General features: G+C 54.7%; 1 protein-coding gene across 3 annotated transcripts; it reads right to left on the reverse strand.

Moving 5' to 3' along the window:
* Positions 1 to 86: 86 nt before the first annotated feature.
* LOC122383296 lies at positions 87 to 20,162 on the reverse strand. Of its 3 annotated transcripts, none has more exons than XM_043369582.1 (10): positions 20,123 to 20,162; positions 14,076 to 14,191; positions 13,098 to 13,246; positions 12,823 to 12,898; positions 12,019 to 12,470; positions 11,584 to 11,724; positions 10,145 to 10,320; positions 9,560 to 9,707; positions 8,847 to 9,024; positions 87 to 675 (listed from the first exon to the last, which is right to left on the reverse strand). In XM_043369582.1, the coding sequence occupies exons 2-9, from the start codon at positions 14,092 to 14,094 to the stop codon at positions 8,857 to 8,859; spliced, it is 1,329 nt and encodes a 442-aa protein (XP_043225517.1). In that variant the 5' UTR covers positions 14,095 to 14,191; positions 20,123 to 20,162; the 3' UTR covers positions 87 to 675; positions 8,847 to 8,856. The 3 variants fall into 3 exon arrangements, with proteins under 3 accessions (XP_043225517.1, XP_043225515.1, XP_043225516.1); XM_043369580.1 differs by lacking the exon at positions 20,123 to 20,162 and adding an exon at positions 19,877 to 19,952; XM_043369581.1 differs by lacking the exon at positions 20,123 to 20,162 and adding an exon at positions 19,891 to 19,932.
* Positions 20,163 to 20,168: the final 6 nt, after the last annotated feature.

The following is a 20,168-nucleotide window of genomic DNA, read 5'->3' on the forward strand; positions in this document are numbered from 1 at the left end:
ATACCTGCATCATGACTGAAATTTCAATGTTAGGTACCTATGAATTGCTGATGGACAATTACGTAACCATTACGTAAACCTGGCGATAACTGGTGAAGATGAAATATATTTAACGATGAACGTCGTGCGCACACGTCACATCCAACCAAATGATGAGCAATTCTCCACTCACGCGGCTACGTTTTAGTTTGTACAGCTTTCGCAGCCAAGCCGCGACAAGCGGAATAAAAAAAAAGCTTAACAGACTCACGAAGGTTGTGATCGATTGGTGATGAGATAAAATCATGTCGCCTAAACTAGTCACCATTATTCTCCTGACTTCCGCACTATGACAACTATTTACACGACTATGTTTTCTCAGTCATTGCCAGCACAGATGGTGGCAGAACTAACCGTCCACACGGTCTTCTTCTGCCGCTCAGTGCTGGGCTGCTACACAGCGTAATCCACATTTCTGTACTTAGCTAGAGGCTAGCAGTGTACGTGTTAACGCGACTGTCCACCGGAGCACTGCAAACGCGCTCAGGTATCTACAGCATGCCACCGAAACATCGCTTCATGCCACCGCACAAATGGCCGCTCTCGCCGAGACAGGCAGTTGACTGACATTTCAATCCCGTGATCATCAGTATTCACAAGCCTACAACGCAGTGTCCTACAGCCCCGGCACGAAGTGGTGCCCCGCCGCCGGCCTGCGGGGGGAAGTTCGGCCGGCGGCGGGGATCGAACTAATGACTAGGGTTCGATCCCCGCCGCCGGCCGAACTTCCCCCCGCAGGGGGCTGACCGTGGTCAGAGCCGTTGCTTGGCCGGGACCATTGGGCTCTGGCCTCGCGGCGGCTGTGACTTCGGCCAGTAAGGGGAGTAGCGCCCCCTCGGCCCCAGCTTGACTTGCGTTTGACCTCGGCTCTGATTTGATTGTCGGATGGATTTTCTGCAAGATTGGCCCCGCAGGGGGCTGGCGGTGGCCTGGGTTCCTTGGGCCCGCGTCCTGCGGCGGCCCTGACCTCCGCCAGCAAGGGGAGTAGCGCCCCCTCGGCCCCAGCTTGACTCATGCTCGATTACAACCGGACTCGACCCTGGATTGATAGACGACAAGTCAGACCTTTCTTGGTTTCTTTTTTTCCCTTTGTGTCTGATGAGTGTCTTTTTTGCGCCCGGTTCCGCTCCTTCCGGGTGTTTCTCCTCACTGCCAGCTTATACTGCCTTGCCGTCTTCTCACGTGGTTTGCACTAAGTTTTTGCTCTTGTCTGTTGCCCAGCTTTCTTGCGAGCATTTTCATTGGTTGCCTTTTCTGCATTCTCACGCACCGCACGGACACACTCGGGTGAAGTGGAATAGCGCCCCCCCCCCCTCAGCCCTAGATACACATATGTGTAATCTTGACCTTGCCCACATTTGCTGGATTTGATGTTTGCACAATGCCACTGCCAGTCGGCCGCGTTGCCGTCTTCTCACGCGAATTTCTCCTGGCTGGTTTGCACTCATTTGGTTGCCTACCTCATCGGTTTCGCACGCTTCCCAGTTTTTTTTTTTTAACACTTGCTCATCTTCTCTGTGCACGATTCCATTGCATAATGCGATTCCAGTCTCTAATCGTGCCATCTTCTCACGTGAATTGCTCTTGGTCGTCTTGTACCCGTTTGTTGCCCATATTTCTTTTGCGGTCACCGGCATTGGCTGCGTTTTCAGTCTTCTTGCGCTGTACCGGTCTTGCAGGCTGCTTGCCTCACCGGTTCCGCACGCTTCCCCAGTTTCTTTTTTTTACACTTGCTTATTTTCCTTGTGCACGATTCCATTGCCAGTTTGCTGCATTGCACTCTTTTCACGTGAATTGCTCTTGGTTGTTTTGTACCTGTCTGTTGCCTTTTTTGCGGATACTCGCGTTGATTGCCATATGTGTGATCTTGACTTTGCCCACATTTGCTGGATTTGATGTTTGCCCAATGCCATTGCCAGTCGGCCTCGTTGCCGTCTTCTCACCTGGCTGGTTTGCACTCATTTGGTTGCTTACCTCATCGGTTTCGCACGCTTCCCAGGTTTTTTTTTTAACACTTGCTCATCTTCTCTGTGCACGATTCCATTGCATAATGCGATTCCAGTCTCTAATCGTGCCATCTTCTCACGCGAATTGCTCTTGGTCGTCTTGTACCCGTTTGTTGCCCATATTTCTTTTGCGGTCACTGGCATTGGCTGCGTTTTCAGTCTTCTTGCGCTGTACCGGTCTTGCAGGCTGCTTGCCTCACCGGTTCCGCACGCTTCCCCAGTTTTCTTTTGTTTTTTTTTTTACACTTGCTTATCTTCCTTGTGCACGATTCCATTGCCAGTTTGCTGCATTGCACTCTTTTCACGTGAATTGCTCTTGGTTGTTTTGTACCTGTCTGTTGCCTTTTTTGCGGATACTCGCGTTGATTGCGTTTTCAGTTTTCCTACGCTGTACCGGTCTTGCAGGCTGCTTGCCTCATCGGTTTCGCACGCTTCCCCCAGTTTTTTTTTGCACTCGCTCATCTTCTTTGTTCTCTGGTTCCCCTGGTTTTATCGGTCTAGCCGTACCTTCGGCCCAAAGACCGGGGAGAGGATGTCTGGGCGTTGAGGGGGCTGCCCTGCGGGTTAGTCGGGGCAGCCTTCCAACACATGCCTTTGGCGCCAATCCCCGGATCTGCGGGATGCCCCATGTTGGCCTCGCATGAGGGAAATCGGCCGGTCAGGCGTCGCCCTGTGCAGCACTGGCTAATCGGGGTCAAGGGGGCTGGGCGACGGGTATGCGGGGGGCTGCCGCCGGGTGCAGGGGCCGCCTGATTCCTTCAGCGCGGGGCTTAGCGCCACCGTATCCATGTCCGCGCGCGGGATCAGGTCCGGTCCCGTGCCGCATGGCTCTGCGGCGGCCGCGGCTCACGCGGCCCCGTACCCGGCGGCTTCGTCTTGCTGCTTTTGGCGTCCCGGCCCCCGTATAGTCCTGCAGTACTCCTGGCGGACCACCACCCTACGGGGGAGTGTGGCCGTCCCCCAGTTGGGCTCCGAGGTGGGTGGGAGGCTGCGGGACCGAAACAATTACACTTTCCATGGATTCTCACTTGGCACCCCCACGGACCACAGCCTCGGCTGAACCCCTTGCACCTAGTGCAGTCGGTGGAGCACGACCAAAAGTTCTTATATTCACATCCGACGAACGAAAACTCGCGTCGCTGTCTCCCTTTCAGAGACGAGAGGGCTGTGACAGATTTGGTAAGATTGCGAGGTGTGAAAAACTTAGAGACGGAGGCATCGAAGTAGAGTTTGTTGACGATAGAGAGGCGGAAAGGGCCCTGAAAGCTACTCACTTCACATACACAGTTAAGGATCAGCAGGGCAGAAAGGAAGTAAACCTTTCGGTCAGCGTTTCGCCGCATCGCACGAAAAATTCCAGCCGAGGGGTCATTTTTTGCGACGATCTGGAGGGCATGCAAAACGACGAGATCGCCGAAGGCCTGTCACAGTTTGGGGTCTCCGCCGCCCGCCGCATCTACACCAAGAGAAGTGGCGCTCTCGCACCCACGCACAGTATCATTTTGACTTTCAACTCGCTGGAACTGCCGAGGGAGGTGATGATAGGATATCTGTCCGTGAAAGTTCGACCATATGTCCCGAGTCCCATGCGTTGTTTTCAGTGTCTCCGATTCGGTCACACTCGAGACAGCTGTCGGAACAGACCAGCATGCGGGAGCTGTGCGGCAAATGACCATAGCAGTGCCGAATGTTCGTCGTCCGAGTTGAGATGCGTCAATTGTGACGACTCTCAGACTCCACATTCCTCGTTTGATGGGCGATGCCCGGCCCTCCAGAGAGAAAAAGAAATAATGTCCCTGAAGGTCACCGAAAGGCTGTCATTTCGTCAGGCCCGAGACCGCTTTGCTGCCCTCCATCCCAAGCGGTCTTATGCTAGTGTGGCCAACGGTTCTAGACAGCGCTGCCCCACTGAAACTGATACCAACAACAGCATCGGTCAGTTAATAGCGATTCTGAAGTCATTCGGCTTCTGCTTTGTCCCAGATGCCAACAGTCACAGCAACTCATCAGTTCAACAGGAGCCCCCTAAAGCGTTGTCGTGCTCCGCCACGCAGACGTCGCCAAGCAGGAGGAGAGGAGTCTCGTCCCCCTCCCGTGGGGGAGGAAGAGAGGATGAGACTGGGGCGGGGGTGGAGGCTTCAGCCGCCCCCGAGGATACGGCCACGCCGCGGGGTGGTGAGTGGACCCTCGCCCGGGGTCGTCGCCGGGGCCCGCCCCCACCGCCGCGCTCTGTCGAACGGACCCCGTTCACGTCTCCGGAGATCCGTCGACCCCCGCCCAGGGAGACTGCAGTCATGGCGGCTCTGCGCCGCGGTCGGGAGGAGCGGCTTGAGCAGGACGCCAGACTAGGGCGGAGGATGGCCCAGGCTCTTGAGGAGCGTCGAGCGTCCTCTGTCCGTGGAGGTCCTGGTGGGCCGGGGGCGGCCCCGTCACCTCTGATGGGACCTCCCCCTACCCCTCCACCCCCTCCTCCACCTCCGCCCCCTCCACCTCCTCCGCCCCCTCCACCTCCTCCGCCCCCTCCACTTTCTCCCCCACCCCCGCTCCCACCGCCACCACCACCCCCTCCACCCCCTCCACTTCCTCCACTCCCTCCACCCCATTCACAGCGTCCTTCTGGTGCCCCTCCGGTGCCCGCCTCGGGCGAGGGGTCGGGACCCCGACCCCCGCCATGCACACCACCATCGGAGCCGAGACCGGCGGGGCCGCCGCCCGCCCCGGGCCGCCCCACGAAGCGCACACTTCCGTGGGAGTTATCTCCGTCAAACGATGGTAGCCCCCGCTCGCGGCTGAAGTTTCAACCGGGAGCTACGGGCCGGCCTAGGTCGGCCGATGGACGGCTCCGCGAGGGCCATCCAAAGGTAGCCTTTGGCGGTGGCCCGGGCCCCGGTGGCGAGGAGCATTTTTAAGTCCCCGCCTTTTTTTAACTCAAGTCAAAGTCGCCAGTTTTAGACACCTTTCGCTTACCCCAAGCGCTCAAAACTACAGCAATAACACGTTTTATCCTGCAGTGGAACTGCAGAGGCTTGCGTTCTAGCACTCCAGAACTGCAAGCACTAATCCGCTCTCAGCGACCTTTGGTTGCTTGCATCCAAGAAACCAAACTCAGATCTGAGTCCAGGTTCCCCATGAAAGGATTTTCGGTTTTTCGCAGGGACCTTGCTACTGAAACCGTCGCGCACGGAGGTGTTATGGTTCTGGTCCATAACGCCGTGCCTGCGAGATGTATTGATTTAAGCTCGCCCCTTCAGGCGGTAGCGGTCCGCATTCATCTAGGCCAGCGTGACATCACTGTGTGCTCACTTTACTGTCCCCCTGGCGCAGCTCTTCCTCTTCTGGAACTACGCCGGCTAATTGCCGAGCTCCCTCCACCTGTGATGCTTCTGGGTGATTTTAACTCTCACCACTCTGCATGGGGATGTGATTCTGTGTGTACACGCGGTCGACTTTTAGCGTCCTTGATAGACGAGGAGGGCCTTTGTGTTTTAAACACTGGTGCTGCTACCCATTTCACCATGCCGTCGGGACATTCATCAGTTCTAGATCTCAGCCTTGTCAGTCCACACCTTGTGCCGCTTTTTACGTGGCGAGTGGACGCGGACTCTTTTGGTAGTGACCATTTCCCCATATGGCTTGAACTGCGTGAGCGGCCCTCGGTTGGCTGCCGGCCACCGAGATGGAACCTGCGGAGGGCAGACTGGGAGAAATTTCAAACGTGCTTGGAGGATGCTCTCTCATCTGACCCTACAGATGATCTGTCAGTAACCGATTTCACCTCCTTACTCATTGAAGCAGCCAAGGCATCCATTCCTCGTACATCGGGGGCGCCTTCTCGCCGGCCGGTCCCATGGTGGTCCGATGCGTGTCGAGACGCCATCAGAGCGCGGAAACGAGCGCTGCGCGCTTTCAGGCATAACTGCACCACCGCAAACATGATCGCGTTTAGAAAAGCCAGAGCGTTCGCTAGGTGGACGGTCAAGAAAGCTAAACACGAATCCTGGGTGGAATACATCAGCCAGCTTAACAGATTCACGCCAATCTCCGAGGTTTGGTCCCGTATAAAACGTATATCAGGTCGTTTCTCCTCATCCCCTCTTCCTGTTCTGAGTGTGTTTGGCAGAAATGTGTTGAACCCAGCTGATGTAGCGTACGAAATAGGCCGTGCGTTACATGACCGCTGTGTCGGTGACTGTTCTGACCCCGACTTCGCCCGCCATCGTGCTCGGTGCGAATCGACTGGCGTCAATTTTAACACATCACAACATTTTAGCTACAATGATCCCTTTACTATGGAAGAGTTAAAGTCCGCTATAGGTGGCCTGAAGTGTGTCGCAGAAGGCCCTGATCTTGTACACAATGAGATGCTTCGGCGTCTCCCGTCACCGGGACTTGAAGCATTGCTCCATCTTTTCAATGCGCTCTGGGAAAGAGGGCTGTATCCCGAAACATGGCGGACGGCCATCATTATCCCGGTGCTGAAGGCTGGTAAAAGCGGGCTTGATCCGCTTCACTACCGCCCTATTGCGTTGACATCTGCCCTGGGCAAGCTGCTTGAGCGAGTTGTAAACGCGCGTCTCGTCTGGTTTCTGGAGGAACAAGGTGTTTTATCTAACTCGCAGTGCGGTTTCAGAAAGTATCGGAGCACAGTAGATCACATTTTAGCCCTTGATACCGAGGTTCGTTGCGCATTTAGGCGGAAGCGACACATTGGTGCATTGTTTTTCGACATTGAGGCTGCGTATGATACCACTTGGCGTTTCGGTATTTTACAAAAGCTTTTCAAGTACGGTATACGCGGTACAATGGGCCATTTCCTCGCCAGCTTTTTATCTAACCGGTCTTTCAGAGTCCGTGTCGGTGGCAACCTCTCAGAGCAGTTCCCCCAGGTCAACGGTGTCCCCCAAGGAGGAGTCCTAAGTGTTGTGCTGTTCGGGGTAATGATTAACGATATTGCCGATCACCTGCCCCCTTCCATTGGCCGTGCCCTTTTTGTGGATGACTTCTCTATCTGGGCCAGTGGTGCAACCACACGTATAGTAGAGAGACAGCTCCAGTTGGCAATTAAAAGATTAGAAAACTGGAGTGCTGTTAACGGACTACGATTCTCGACAGCCAAAACTGTAGGTGTCCACTTTTGCCGTTTTCGCCGTAATTGCCCTGACTTCTCTGTCAGGCTAAGGGGTGCAGTGATCCCTGTGAAGTCGGAGGTGAAGTTTCTTGGGATGGTAATAGACAGCCGTCTTACCTACCGCACTCACCTGAAAGAGCTCCGCGACCGATGTTTTCGAGCTATGAATGTTTTGAAATGTGTTGCGCGTACCTGCTATGGGGCGGATCGTAAGACACTGCTCTTGCTTTATCGTGCTCTTGTCCGTTCTAGACTTGACTACGGCTGTTTTATATACGATAACGCCACGGAGACCTCGAAACGTATTCTGGACTCTGTGCACCATACTGCTCTTCGTATTGCCACTGGTGCGTTCCGGACCACCCCAGTAGCCAGCCTCCTTGTAGAGGCCCACGAGCCACCTCTTGCCTTGCGTCGCCAGCTACTGGGCATGAGATATACCATAAAACTCCGCCAGTTGCCTTCCCACCCTGCCTATGATGCAGTTTTCTCACGTGCCAACCTGGCGCTTTTCAGAACCGGAGAAGGTGCACGTACTGTCCGCTACCCCCCTTTCTGCTCTCGTATGCAATCGCTGCTCTCGGAAGCTCAAATTAAACTTCGGGGGGTCATGCGTAAGGAGTGGCCATCTGTCCCACCGTGGAGACAAGTCCCGCCAAAGGTGGACCTTTCCCTCACCGATGTGAGAAAAGGCGACATCCCTCCAGCTGTTTTAAAGGCTCGTGCGCTGGAACATATTTCAAGGTACTCTGACTACATAGCCTGTTATACTGACGGCTCAAAGACTGATGACGGTGCCGGGTGTGCTTTCGTCTGCGGCGACGCTGTGCGGTGTTTTACCTTACCTAAACATGCATCCGTTTTTTCCTGCGAATTGGTCGCTATCCTCAAACTCCTGTGTTTTATCGAGATTAATCCCGCTCGGTCATATGTTATTCTTTCTGACTCATTGAGTGGTCTCCAGTCCTTGTCACAATTCTACCCTTCTGACCCCCTCGCACAGGAGATTCTTCTTCGTGTGACAGCCCTCGACCGAGAGGGTACGTCGGTGTCTTTTTGCTGGATCCCTAGCCACGTCGGTATTCACGGCAACGAACGGGCGGACCGAGCTGCGAACCATGCTGCGCAGTATCTGTGCTCCCGCCGATTCCCTCTACCCGCCAGGGACTTTGTACCGGCGGTGGGCTCTTTCCTCCTCGGAAAGTGGCAGGAGGCCTGGAGCCAATCCCACGGTAACAAACTTTTACGTATCAAGCCAGGTTTAGCTACCTGGTTGTCGGCCTCACGCAGATCGCGACGCGAGGAGGTGGTCCTCTGCCGGCTTCGTACCGGGCACACTTATGGCACCCATGGGTTCCTTATCGGCGTTGGCTCCAGGCCTATTTGTACCAGATGTGGTGACCGACTTTCGGTCCGACACGTCTTGGTCGAGTGCCCGAGACTGGACGCTGAGCGATTGCGGTTTTTTGGATTGCGTGGCCCCCAGCTCTCTTTGAGAACACTTCTCCGCGACGACTCCCCTTTTCTCGATTCCGTTCGCCTCTTTTCGTTCATCACGGCCTCCGGGCTTCAGGTGATTTTTAACCCCCGACTTTGAGGAAGATTGGTTAGATATGGGCGCCATATAGCCTCGTTGCTGGTGCGCCCTAAAACACCAAATCATCATCATCATCAACCGCCACCCTACAGCCCTGGCATGAAATAGGCGATGTTGTCGAGCGTCTTGATGAGATCCCGGTCGTCACACCCATCCAGCTCGGGGACCTGTTTGGTGAGCGCCACCAGTGGCACCAGGGCGCACAGTAGCGAGTCGAGAAGCACGGAGAGGCTGCCCGACACGGCGATCTGGCCCTGTCAGACAGAGACACGGGGTCAGTCAGTTATACGGCGATCTGGCCCTGTCCGACAGTGACACGGGATCAGTACGGCTATACCCTGTGCGGCAGACACGGGGTCAGTACTCAGTACGGCAGTCTGGCAATCAGGCCGAGACAGAGGGTCCGTCAGTTATACGGCGATCTGGCTCGTCCGGCACAGACACGGGGGTCAGTACGGCAGTCTGGCCCTGTCAAGACAGACAGGGGGTCAGTATGGCAATCTGACCCTATCAGGCAGTACGGCGGTCGCATAGGATCGACAGGCCGGCGGGTAGGACGAACGTCGAACATAGTCAGACGGGGGCGATATTGCCAGCGTATGGTTGGTTCTGTTTGCTCTCATACTGACAATAATTTTGACCATAGATAACATGAATCATGTTATCTATGTTTTGACATTACCCCTCGCTATGCTCGAAAGTATCTCAAAATGAGTATGACATTCGACTACAATAAATATCCTTCTCTCCCTCCCTCCCACTAGAATGAACACCGCCCGGTTCTCTTACGTCGTGGTCGCGCAGCTTCTGTCCGATGACTCCCAGCGACTCGCCGAGAAGCACCATGTGAGCGGCCAGGTCGATGGGCTGTGTCGTACACACCCGGTAGTTGGTGGGGTTCACCAGAGACGTCGCCTCACTCATCGACGGGGGCGGCCTGCGGGACGGCGCGGGTCAATCCACACTCATCCCACCGCAATATGACCTCACTCGTTACGTTATACGGTGAGCAGCGGATACGGGGGTTGACAGATTACGATCGAAGTAAGGAATCGAAGAACGACGATCTTAAGAGCGCCAACCTTTGAATTTGTTGTCTGGAGAGTAGCAAAGAGTGGACCTTATCAGTGCCTGACATTGCTACGTACCGACACTGGGATTATATTCCGGCAGGTTCATATTCAAACGTACTCATTCCCTGCCCAATCGGCCCACACTAAGCTAAAGGTCCACAGAGACGGACAATGGGTACCCTCCCTTCTTCCCCACTGTGTCACGTGCTGTTAACTCCCTCCAACCCGACGTCCCCTGTCTCTGGGTTCTCTGAGTCTCACATACCGATCTCCCGCTCCATTTTCCCACACAGCCACTCACATGCTGGGGTGTTTGCCGCCCATCTCGGATGTGGCAGCCTCCGCGGCGCCCTCCAAAGCCTTCTTGGAAGGCCGCCCCTTGGGGCCCTTGCCGGTGGACTTCATCTTGGCGGAGGAGCCCGAGGCCTCCAGGACATTGTGGCGGCCGTTAATTCTCTGAGCGCGTCGTTTGAAGTTCTGCGGGTGGGGCAGGGGTGGCGGTGAGGTGGGCTGGATGGGAGGGACAGGTCACGGCACAGTAGCGGGCTTTGACCCGGGCGTGTCTGTGACTCCGATAATATAGATCGTTATAAAATGAATGTGTCGTGAATATATCAATGTGCGAGTGCCATGGTAAAACTTGTTCCACAATCCACTCGCTCACCAGACCAGACATCCCAGTAGTGTTTCAGTGGTGATGGAGAACAATTAACCTGCCACAATGTTTTCTGCCACACATATTTTCATCATTATCCGTTTTACGTTAAGAGATGCGTAGCGTCGACTATGTGGTCAGTACCGTAAACCGGGGTGACAATGATACCCGGGTTGACTTTGATCATAGACCAATTTTGGGCCTCAAATGAGCAATTAGCTGCTGTGAACTGTATTTTCTATGCCAATAGTTAAATAGAGCAATGAAGCATTATATCAGACACTTTGGGTCCCAGTTAGAATAATCACGTTCATGTCACAGCTTGTTTTTTTGTTGTCATTGGCATGAAGTATAAATTCGCTAGCATCTCCAGCAAAAATAATGGTAAAGATGAGAAAGACCCAGATAAAGAAAGAGAAAGGAAAGCCTTAGATACTGATGATGGAGGATGAGCATTGAGCTGCTCTATCTCAGTGGTAATTGGAGCGTCAATGGGAAGTGAAAAAGACAATTAGCTGGGAGGGGCATGAACAGTGTGGCAAGTGGTCCCACAGCCACCAGCAGACAAAGTGTGATGTAGAACAGGTAGCCTGTGGCTTAGGACATCTGTGACTGTTACTTAATCTTGAAGACAGAGGTTAAAGTAGCTAATTTTGCTGCTTATAGCTCTGTAATGTCAGTTTAGACCCAGAGCATGCAACTTTATTTTAATACCTCAATGATTCATAGTTTTACTGTAAAATGTGTGAGTTTTTGTCAAGCAAAGCCTTTGATTTTATTCAAAACATGTAATTTTATCACACAAGCCCCTTCTGAGGGCTCCTATGGCACACATAAGGTGATCTTAATGTAGTGATCATAGTCACCCCGACGTCTGGGTGAGAATGATCAATTTTTGGGTAAAAAAATAAAATATTTATGATAAATTTCAAGGCATTTATTGTACTCAGTTAGATAGAGAATTGTCCAATTGGTATGATGAAACAGTTTCCAGAGTGAAATCTCAAGTGATATACAAGATATTGTACCAAACTGGTCAAAAGTGATACAAAGTCACCCCGGTTTACGGTACCGGCTATACGTACATATTTCTTGGCGTCCGGCAGGGTGTTCCACATGGCGCCGAGCCGTTTGTTGATCTGAGAGAAGTCCATGTCCGGGTTGGCTTGCGCCACGAAATCACGGACCTCTCGCGCCCACAGCAGGTAGGCGGAGATACGCGGTTGCTGTGGAAAAACGGGGCACCTCGTTGTTACGCGATGGTCGAACGTTTCTATAAGTGATCATGAGTAAGAGTTAGCAATGCGACAATACGCTTCTTTGCTGAATATGGCGTGGCAGGCAAGCCCAATGAAAACTGGAAATCCACGTAGGCAATCAAAACAATACAACTGAATCCATTCAAAAACAAAACACTTGTGTCAAACAGCACCAGAAACAGTCAAAGCGAGCCCGCTAGCCAGATATGGCCATTTTCATTTTGCGCTTTATCGATATCCACCCTTCCTGGCGCGACTTACCCCCTTGTCCTTCCTGATCATCCGCTGCTGCCTCCACATCTTGCTGACGTTCTTCGGACGTGGCCCCGGCTTCCCGCGCTGGGCCTGTTTGGTGGCCATCTTGGCGCCCTTACCGCGACGCGACGCCGAGCCGCGCGCGGGCGCCTCATCGATCACGAGCGGGTCCTGGTCCTCGTCAGAGAGCTGGCCCCGATCCGGATCACCGTCTCCCTCAGCGTCGTCGTCGTTAAAGCCCTCCTCGTCGTCATCGTTGGCCACCATGATCAGGTTGGAGAAGTCGTCGTCCTCGTCGCTCTCGGTCTTGACCTCGACGTTGTCGGCCACACCGACGGCGGCCGGGTCGTACGAGCCGTCCGCTGCCGTACCGTACGACGTGTCCCCGGTCTCGTACGGCACGCCGCCGTCGTACGCGGCCGCGCCGCCGGAGGTGTCGTACCCGTCCACCTCGTAACCTGGGTAGTGAGGAAGAAGGCATGATCATACAACAGCCAGGTGGTGAAACGTTTACAGGCTTCAAACAGGCCCGCAGACGCTTTTGAAGCTCTGAGAAAGCACAGATGCTGTTTTAAGCTTTCTTCATCAATGTTCGTGTTGGAATGAGCCGTAAAAAAGACGAATCTGACTTCATGCTCACGTTCGCAGACGGTATGGCCGTTTTCTACCCCACTCTCTGAGCGCCAACCGCGCGTCTCGCCTATCCGGCCGTCAGTTGCCACTTACCCTGGAGCTCGTTCCACTTACCCTGGAGCTCGTCCCACTTACCCCGGAGCTCATCCCACTTACCCTGGAGCCCATCCCACTTACCCTGGAGCTCGTCCTCCGAGCCGAGATCGTCGTGAGGCTCGGCCTTCATGTCCGGAGCGGTCGGAGTGACCATCACCTAAAGGACAACAGGCGGTCACACATCTGTCACGTCACGACACTCACACAGCGGCACCGTGAACAGCGGGGAAAAACCGGGAACTTGGCCGCCTACGGGAAATTTAGGATCCGCAGTTTACACCGATCGCCCCTCCTTCCTTCCCTCTTTTCCAATACGCTCCACTCGAATCTTAAGCTAGTGAACACGGTCTGCCCACCTTGGTCTTGCGTTTGCTATACTGTCCGCTGTCGCGGCGCTCCTTGCGGGAAGGCTTCACGTCCAGGTCGTCCGTCGGATCGTAGTCGGCCAGCTTGCTGGAGCGTTTCCGAACCCGACCCGAGCGAGAAACATCGCCGCTATCCACGTCTGCCGCAGAGCGGGTCAGCGCAGGTCGGTAGAGGTCAGCGCAGGTCGGTAGAGGTCAGCACAGGTCGGTAGAGGTCAGCACAGGTTGGTAGAGGTCAGCACGGGTCGGTAGGAGTCAGCACAGGTTGGTAGAGGTCAGCACAAGTCAGCAAAGGGCAGTAAAGGTCAGCACAGGTAAAATAAGTCAGCACAGAGCAGCATAAGTCGATACCTACACATCCATCGCAGTCCCCAAAGGTTGGCAGAGGCCAGCGCCAGTCCGTAGAGGTCAACACAGTTCGGTGGAGGTCAGGACAGGTCAGTGAAGGTCACGGTGGGTCAAAAGAGGTCAGCACAGGTCCGTATAGGACGATATTGGTCTTCAACTGTTCAGGGAACATTGGGTGGGTACTGGATAAGGTATAACAGGTCATATATTGTTAGGGAATGTCAGTGCAGGAAGACACCTGATGCCATCTATGTATGTCATGACTACAGGTCAACAAAAGGTGAAATGGGACACTGCCGGTCAACATACTGATCGGCAGCCTCAAGATTACCTGGTGACCTGGCCCTCACACTGCTGGAACTTCAGAAGTAAATACCTTACATTGCATGGCTGATACACAAATGTGAGCTGTAACTCCCTTACTGAAAAATGAGCTGCAAATGAAAAATAGCATACAAACAAATGTCAAATTGCAAACTGTGATGCATCTGCATCTACCACAGAACTTGCAACAAGTGCATCTTCATCCTTTATTATTTTGCTCATCAATACAGCATGGCTTATCATGACAAATGTCAGCATGCACAGTTGAGATGAACACAGAACACTTAACGTCCTCACCAAAGAAGGATGAGTTCATGTCTGTCTCAGCTTTTCTCAGTACCAGTGTTGGTGTTGCTCTTCTTCAAAGATCAATAAGCATCTATCCACTGTGCACAAAGTTCTCTCAAAGAAATCTGGAAAGTCAAAACATGGGGTTTGGGACGTGACACTCGAAGGGTTCGGACGTGCCCGCAGATGCCCCGCTTTCTAGTTCGCCGTAACGTAATTACTTATTTTCTACGCCGTGTGATGTATATAAAAATGTTCCTATTCTACATAACGTAGAATATTTTGGTCACATTTTCATAGTTTTTTAGTCATCGTTTTACACAGTATAAACGCCTAAATATTGTCAATTTTTTACCTAATTTCTAAAAAACGCATCGGGTCTTAATCGGGTCTGGAAAGGTTTTGCCCTGTATGTTGTAGTAATCTTGGTTTTGCCCTTTGATTTTTCCATTTGTGTCTCGTGTCAACTATCAAAAGAAGATCCCGCTTTGGGAAAAGATAAGATGCATAAATGGATACTGATGATTCTGATTCACCAATCGAGGGCTTTGACCCCAGAGACGGAAATTGGGTCACCGCGTCGAGAAAGAAAAAGCCCAAGAGAAGAAGGGATCAAGCAACTAACGAAAATGCTCATCAACGACAAACAGCAATCGGACGCAGCCGCCCACCGGCCACCACCCAGCTAACTGCCTCGCTCAGCTGCCAGGCATGCAGAAGCCGGAGTTCAAGGAAGGCCGCAATCACCTGCAGCCTCTGCGGCCAGCGCTGGCACACGTCCTGCGCCAAGCTGACCATCCAACAGGCGCGAGCTCTCTCCGTGTGGCATTGTCAGCAGTGCCTTGGCCGCCCGGCTGCCACTTTGGAACCGCCCACCCAGACATCAGAAGCCCCACTCTGCGGGATCGCGGCAGGTTTGTCGAAACTCCGCGCCAGCACGAAGGTTATCGCCCGGATTCCGAAAGCTGCGCGGTCTTTAGTCGCCGATTCCCTGTCAGAAGTGGTGAATGAGGCAGTCAACAGTCCAACCTCATCATCATCGTGGTGGAAGTTTCTGTCGTTTGCCTTTGTTGCTCTACGCACACCCGACTCGACCAATAGCGGGGAACGGGGCCCATTACTGGCGTCACACATACGACGTCAGGTGGCCGGGCTAGACTCCGCCGCTCCGCCCTCGCGGACGGTGGAGAGGCGCGCCCCTACTCCACGGACAACGACTCCTGACTCTCTTGCTCGTTGAGTTCGTGCTAAGTGCGCCGACGGGGATATCCGGGCCGGTCTCCGTCTCCTGACCTCCAGCGACACCTTCGTCGACCCTAGTGCCGAGGTCATCGCCGCGCTCCGACTGAAACACCCGCTCGCACCACTCGACCAGAGCCTACCGCCACCTCCCGCGGCCTCCGACCCTCCCCCGCTCACTGTCACGGAGGAGCAGGTGCGGGCCGCCATCTTCAGCATGCCACCAGGATCGTCTGCTGGTCTCGACGGCATCCGGCCATTACACCTACGACAGTTGCTCTCCCGAGAGACCGCCGAGTCCGGCCGGCGCCTCCTCTCCTCCCTGACGGCCCTCACCAACCTGGTTCTGCGCGGCCTCGTGCCAGAGTGTGGTCGCGACGCTCTATTCGGAGCATCACTCTGCGCTCTGAGGAAGAAGGACGGTGGTCTGCGCCCGATAGCCGTTGGAAGCGTGTTCCGCCGCCTGCCAGGACGCATCGCCGCGAGACACATCGCTGACATTATCGGTCCGGAGCTACGCCCCACCCAGCTCGGGGTCGGCACCCCGCTGGGATGCGAGGCCGCAGTGCACGCAGTGCGGGAATTCATCAGCTCCGACTCCACCAGCTCAGACACGCCGCGAGTTATGGTCAAAATCGACGTGCGTAACGCTTTTAACACCATCCGACGGGACGTCATCTTGGCCAGGATTCACGAGCGCTGCCCGGAGGTCTACCCGCTGGCCTATCAAGCCTACCACCTCCCAACACCGCTGCACATCGGGGACCAGACGGTACTGTCAGCGACCGGAGTCCAGCAGGGGGATCCTCTTGGACCTGCCGCCTTCGCACTGGGAGTCGACGCATGCGCCCGAGCCATAAGATCGCCTTTGAACGTGTGGTATTTGGACGACGCCACGATCGCCGGCCCGGCTGATGTCGTCCAGTCTGACCTCCACTCACTCGCCAAGGCTCTGACAGAACTCGGTCTGCAGCTGAACCCGGCGAAGTGCGAGGTAGCCATCATCGACGCGGCGCCCCAGCTAGCTCAAAACGCAGCGGTCGACAGCATTCGCAGTGTCCTGCCGGAGATAACAGAAATCCCTCTCCACAGCGTCACTCTGCTGGGCGCACCACTGCAGGACGCCAGCCTAACCGCAGCTGCCAATGGTGCCGCCGAACTCATCGGACGCCTATGCACCCGACTGACGCACCTGGACCGACACACTGGACTTTTCTTTCTCGTCCACTACGCGTCAGCGCCTCGCCTCCAGTACCTGCTGCGCTCAGCGCCCCTGTACAAGGTGGTGCCCGCGCTCAAGCTGGTGGACGAGCTGGTGCGAGAAACTTTGGTCGATAGCGCAAACGTAAATATCAATGACCAGCTGTGGGAGCAGGCAAAACTGCCATTCAGACTGGGAGGTCTCGGAGTTCGCTCTGTCGAGGACCTGGCACTGCCGTGCTACATATCTTCTCTGCACGCTGCTCTGCCACTTCTCCGCAGCATCTCTCCGGGGCTGCTTCCGGCCAGCGGTGTGCCACCATCCCTGCAGACAGCAATTCACCGGTTTTCTGAGGTGACGGGGACCGAACAACTGCCGCCCGCCTCAGCTGTCAGCAGCCAGCGGGCCTGGGACACCCTGTCAGCCACAGCGATTCGCGATAAGATGGTCAACTCCGCCAACCAGCTGCACCGGGCACGCCTGGTCGCCGCCAGTCAGCCACACACGGCCGCCTGGCTGCAGGCTGTGCCGGTGCCGAGTCTCGGCCTTCACCTGGACGAGGAGTCGGTGCGGGTGGCAGTGGCTCTCCGCCTCGGAGCCACAGTCTGCGAGCAGCACCGGTGCCGTCTGTGCGGACGTCAAGTGGATCAGCTCGGCCACCACGGGCTCTCCTGCGTGAAGAGCGCCGGTCGTCTCCCACGTCACGCCCAACTGAATGACGTGGTGAGGCGCGGACTGGCAAGCGCAGGCATCCCCTCCATATTGGAGCCAGTCGGCCTCGACCGGGGTGATGGCAAGCGACCTGATGGCCTAACGCTGTTTCCGTACAGCGGAGGCATGTGTTTGACATGGGATGCCACATGCGCAGACACATTTGCCGACACTGTGCTGATTCAGACCGCCCTAGAGCCTGGTGCCGCCGCTCGGGCCGCAGAAGACAGAAAACGGCGCCACTACTCAGAAATCAGCTCCCGCTTCAAGTTCGTGCCCATCGCAGTGGAGACCTCCGGGGTACTCGGCCCCGCCACCTCAAAATTCATCCGCGAGCTGGGCCAGCTTATCACCACCCGTACCGGCGAACGACGCGAGACCGAATGGCTATTACAGCGTCTCTCGATCGCTGTTGTGCGAGGCAACGCCGCCGCGGTTCTCGCCACAGCCGCCACAGACCGGGCGAGGGCAGACCGCCGACAGCAGCCACCACCAGACGTGACAGGGGTGCGCACCCGGCCTTCGCTTCCTCCGTCTGCGACGACCGGCCGAGCCTCAGCAAAACAGACAGCAAGGCAGGCCTCAACCGAGTTCTTAGCTGACGAGCCGCTGGCACTCCCGTCGGAGGAGGCCTCTGCACCGCCCAACACCAGACTGTCTCACCACTCACTGCCCGGCAACCCCAGCGAAGACGGCGGCGGGACTGGCAGTGAATCTGACGGCAGACCGCTCGGTCTCACCGGCCTCAGGAACACGGGCAACACCTGCTTCCTGAACACAGTCGTCCAGTGCCTGAGCAACACACGCGCTCTCCACGATTACATCCTGCGCGATGGACGCTCCTCAGATGCCAGCATGCCTGCCGCCGCTACGAAGGGGTCCCTCATGAACACATTCAGCGCCCTGATACGCGACATGTGGACATCCTCGGACGAAACGGAGCGGGTGCTCACCACCGCACCACTCAAGTCGATGATCCAACGGCTCGCGCCACGCTTCATGGGCTCCCAGCAGCAGGACGCGCAGGAATTCCTCAGATATCTGCTGCAGGGACTTCACGAGGACGTGAACCGGGTGACGAGCCGGCCAAAGCCGATCACGACCGACATCGACGACTCACTGAGCGCCAGTCAAAAGTCAATGGAGGCCTGGAAACGTTTCTTGCGCCTGGAAAACTCCAAGTTCGTGGGCCAGCTCAAGGCTACCCTGCGGTGCACGGTATGTGGCCACGCATCGGTTACCTTCGACCCGTTCTGGGATCTGAGTCTGCCAATCCCGTCACGAAGTGGCCAGGTGCGCCTACAGGCCTGTTTTGACCTGTTCACCAAAGAGGAGGTGCTCGATGGCGACGAAAAACCGACCTGCTCAAAGTGCCAGAAGCGCCAAAAGTGCACCAGGAGCCTCTCGATCCAGAAGTTTCCTCGTATCTTGGTGGTCCACCTGAAGCGGTTCTCGCCGCAGGAGAGGTTCCGCGGGAAGCTGAACACCACTGTCGACTTTTCGGTGAACGGCCTGGACCTGTCGCCCTACTCGGCCGGACAGACGCCCTGCCGGTACAGCCTATACGGTGTGGCGAACCACTCTGGCACGCTGCTCTCAGGACATTACACCGCTCACTGCCGACATCCGTACATGGCAGAGTGGTACGAGTACAACGACTCGCGGGTCCACGTGATGGACCAGAGAAACGTCAACAGCGGAAAGGCTTACGTGCTGTTCTTTGAGCTGGCCGGCTCGAAACACCGCTCTGGCTCGACCCACGTCTAGTCATCCAGTCACGGGAGAGGAGCCTGCGATCGTCACCCGCTCGGGCCTTGTGTAGTCACACCGACCGGCGCACATTCTGCTCGGACAACTCTAGCCAGCGGCCTATTGTGATTTGTGATATTTATTAACAGCGATGTAAGAAAGACAATGAATAACTCAAAGGTCTGAAGTGCTCGTACCGAAATAAAGTTATTCGAGAAAAAAAAAGTAGGCACTTATGAATTATGAGTTAAAAACAAAGCTGGTTTCTTTTGTTTGTGCTGTGGTGAACATCAGATAGGTACCCATACTGTGCTGTTGTAAACATCAGATACCTATACTGTATTATTAATACGATCAGTTTCTTTCCCAAATCCTATGTGGGCAAAGCTGGAAGTCTCTGTATATTTTGAACTGGCATCCAATCAGCCTGTTCTGTTGATGACTGATCACCACACAATACACATCCAGTGGCATTCCTGGCAACGAGGCGCACTGCTACCATGAGGCTGAGATTTTAGGTTAACAAATAACATGTGCCCACTAGTTATGGTGCTTGAAATACTTGTACTCAGTCAGTAGCGGCAGAACACCTTCAATTAGGGGGGGGGGGGCACTGCCAGCTTTTGGTCCCATTCTTTCCATGTAACGCCCATAGGGCTAATGTTAAAATGCCAAAATCAAAGGCAGGCACAGTGCCCCTGTGCCCTCCCCGTTCCGCCGCCTATGTAATCAGTCTAATACAGCAGGTAGGCCGTAGGGGTAATGCCTGTATTTAACTAATATCTTTCAGTGCACCATGCTCAGGTTGAGTTTAAAGAATAGAGAGCACTTGGAATAAGCAATAGTTTGAAATAAATTTGAATCGTTTTGAAATATTCAAATTCAAACGCATCAAAAATAAAACATTCACCCGAATCTCCTATCCTCAACGATGAAGTCGCTTAGCAACCGTCCACGCTCAATGAGACTGACTTGACTCGGAACTGGGAGTAGACGCCCAAGCTCAGCTCAAGCTGTTTTTCGGGTTTTTCGTTCCATATTTAAAACTGCATTTTTCCAATTTACACAATTACAGGTCATTTTGATGACTAAAATGTATGGAAGACGTAAAGGTCTTCTGTTTCACTTCTAAGTTCATAAAACCCATAAAACCGACGACATATAGCTCAAGCTCTTTCCACAATAAATTCATATACAAGGAA

The sequence above is a fragment of the Amphibalanus amphitrite genome, unplaced genomic scaffold, assembly GCF_019059575.1.
Source record: "Amphibalanus amphitrite isolate SeventyFive unplaced genomic scaffold, NRLGWU_Aamphi_draft 000160F_arrow, whole genome shotgun sequence".
Lineage (NCBI taxonomy): Eukaryota > Metazoa > Arthropoda > Thecostraca > Balanomorpha > Balanidae > Amphibalanus > Amphibalanus amphitrite.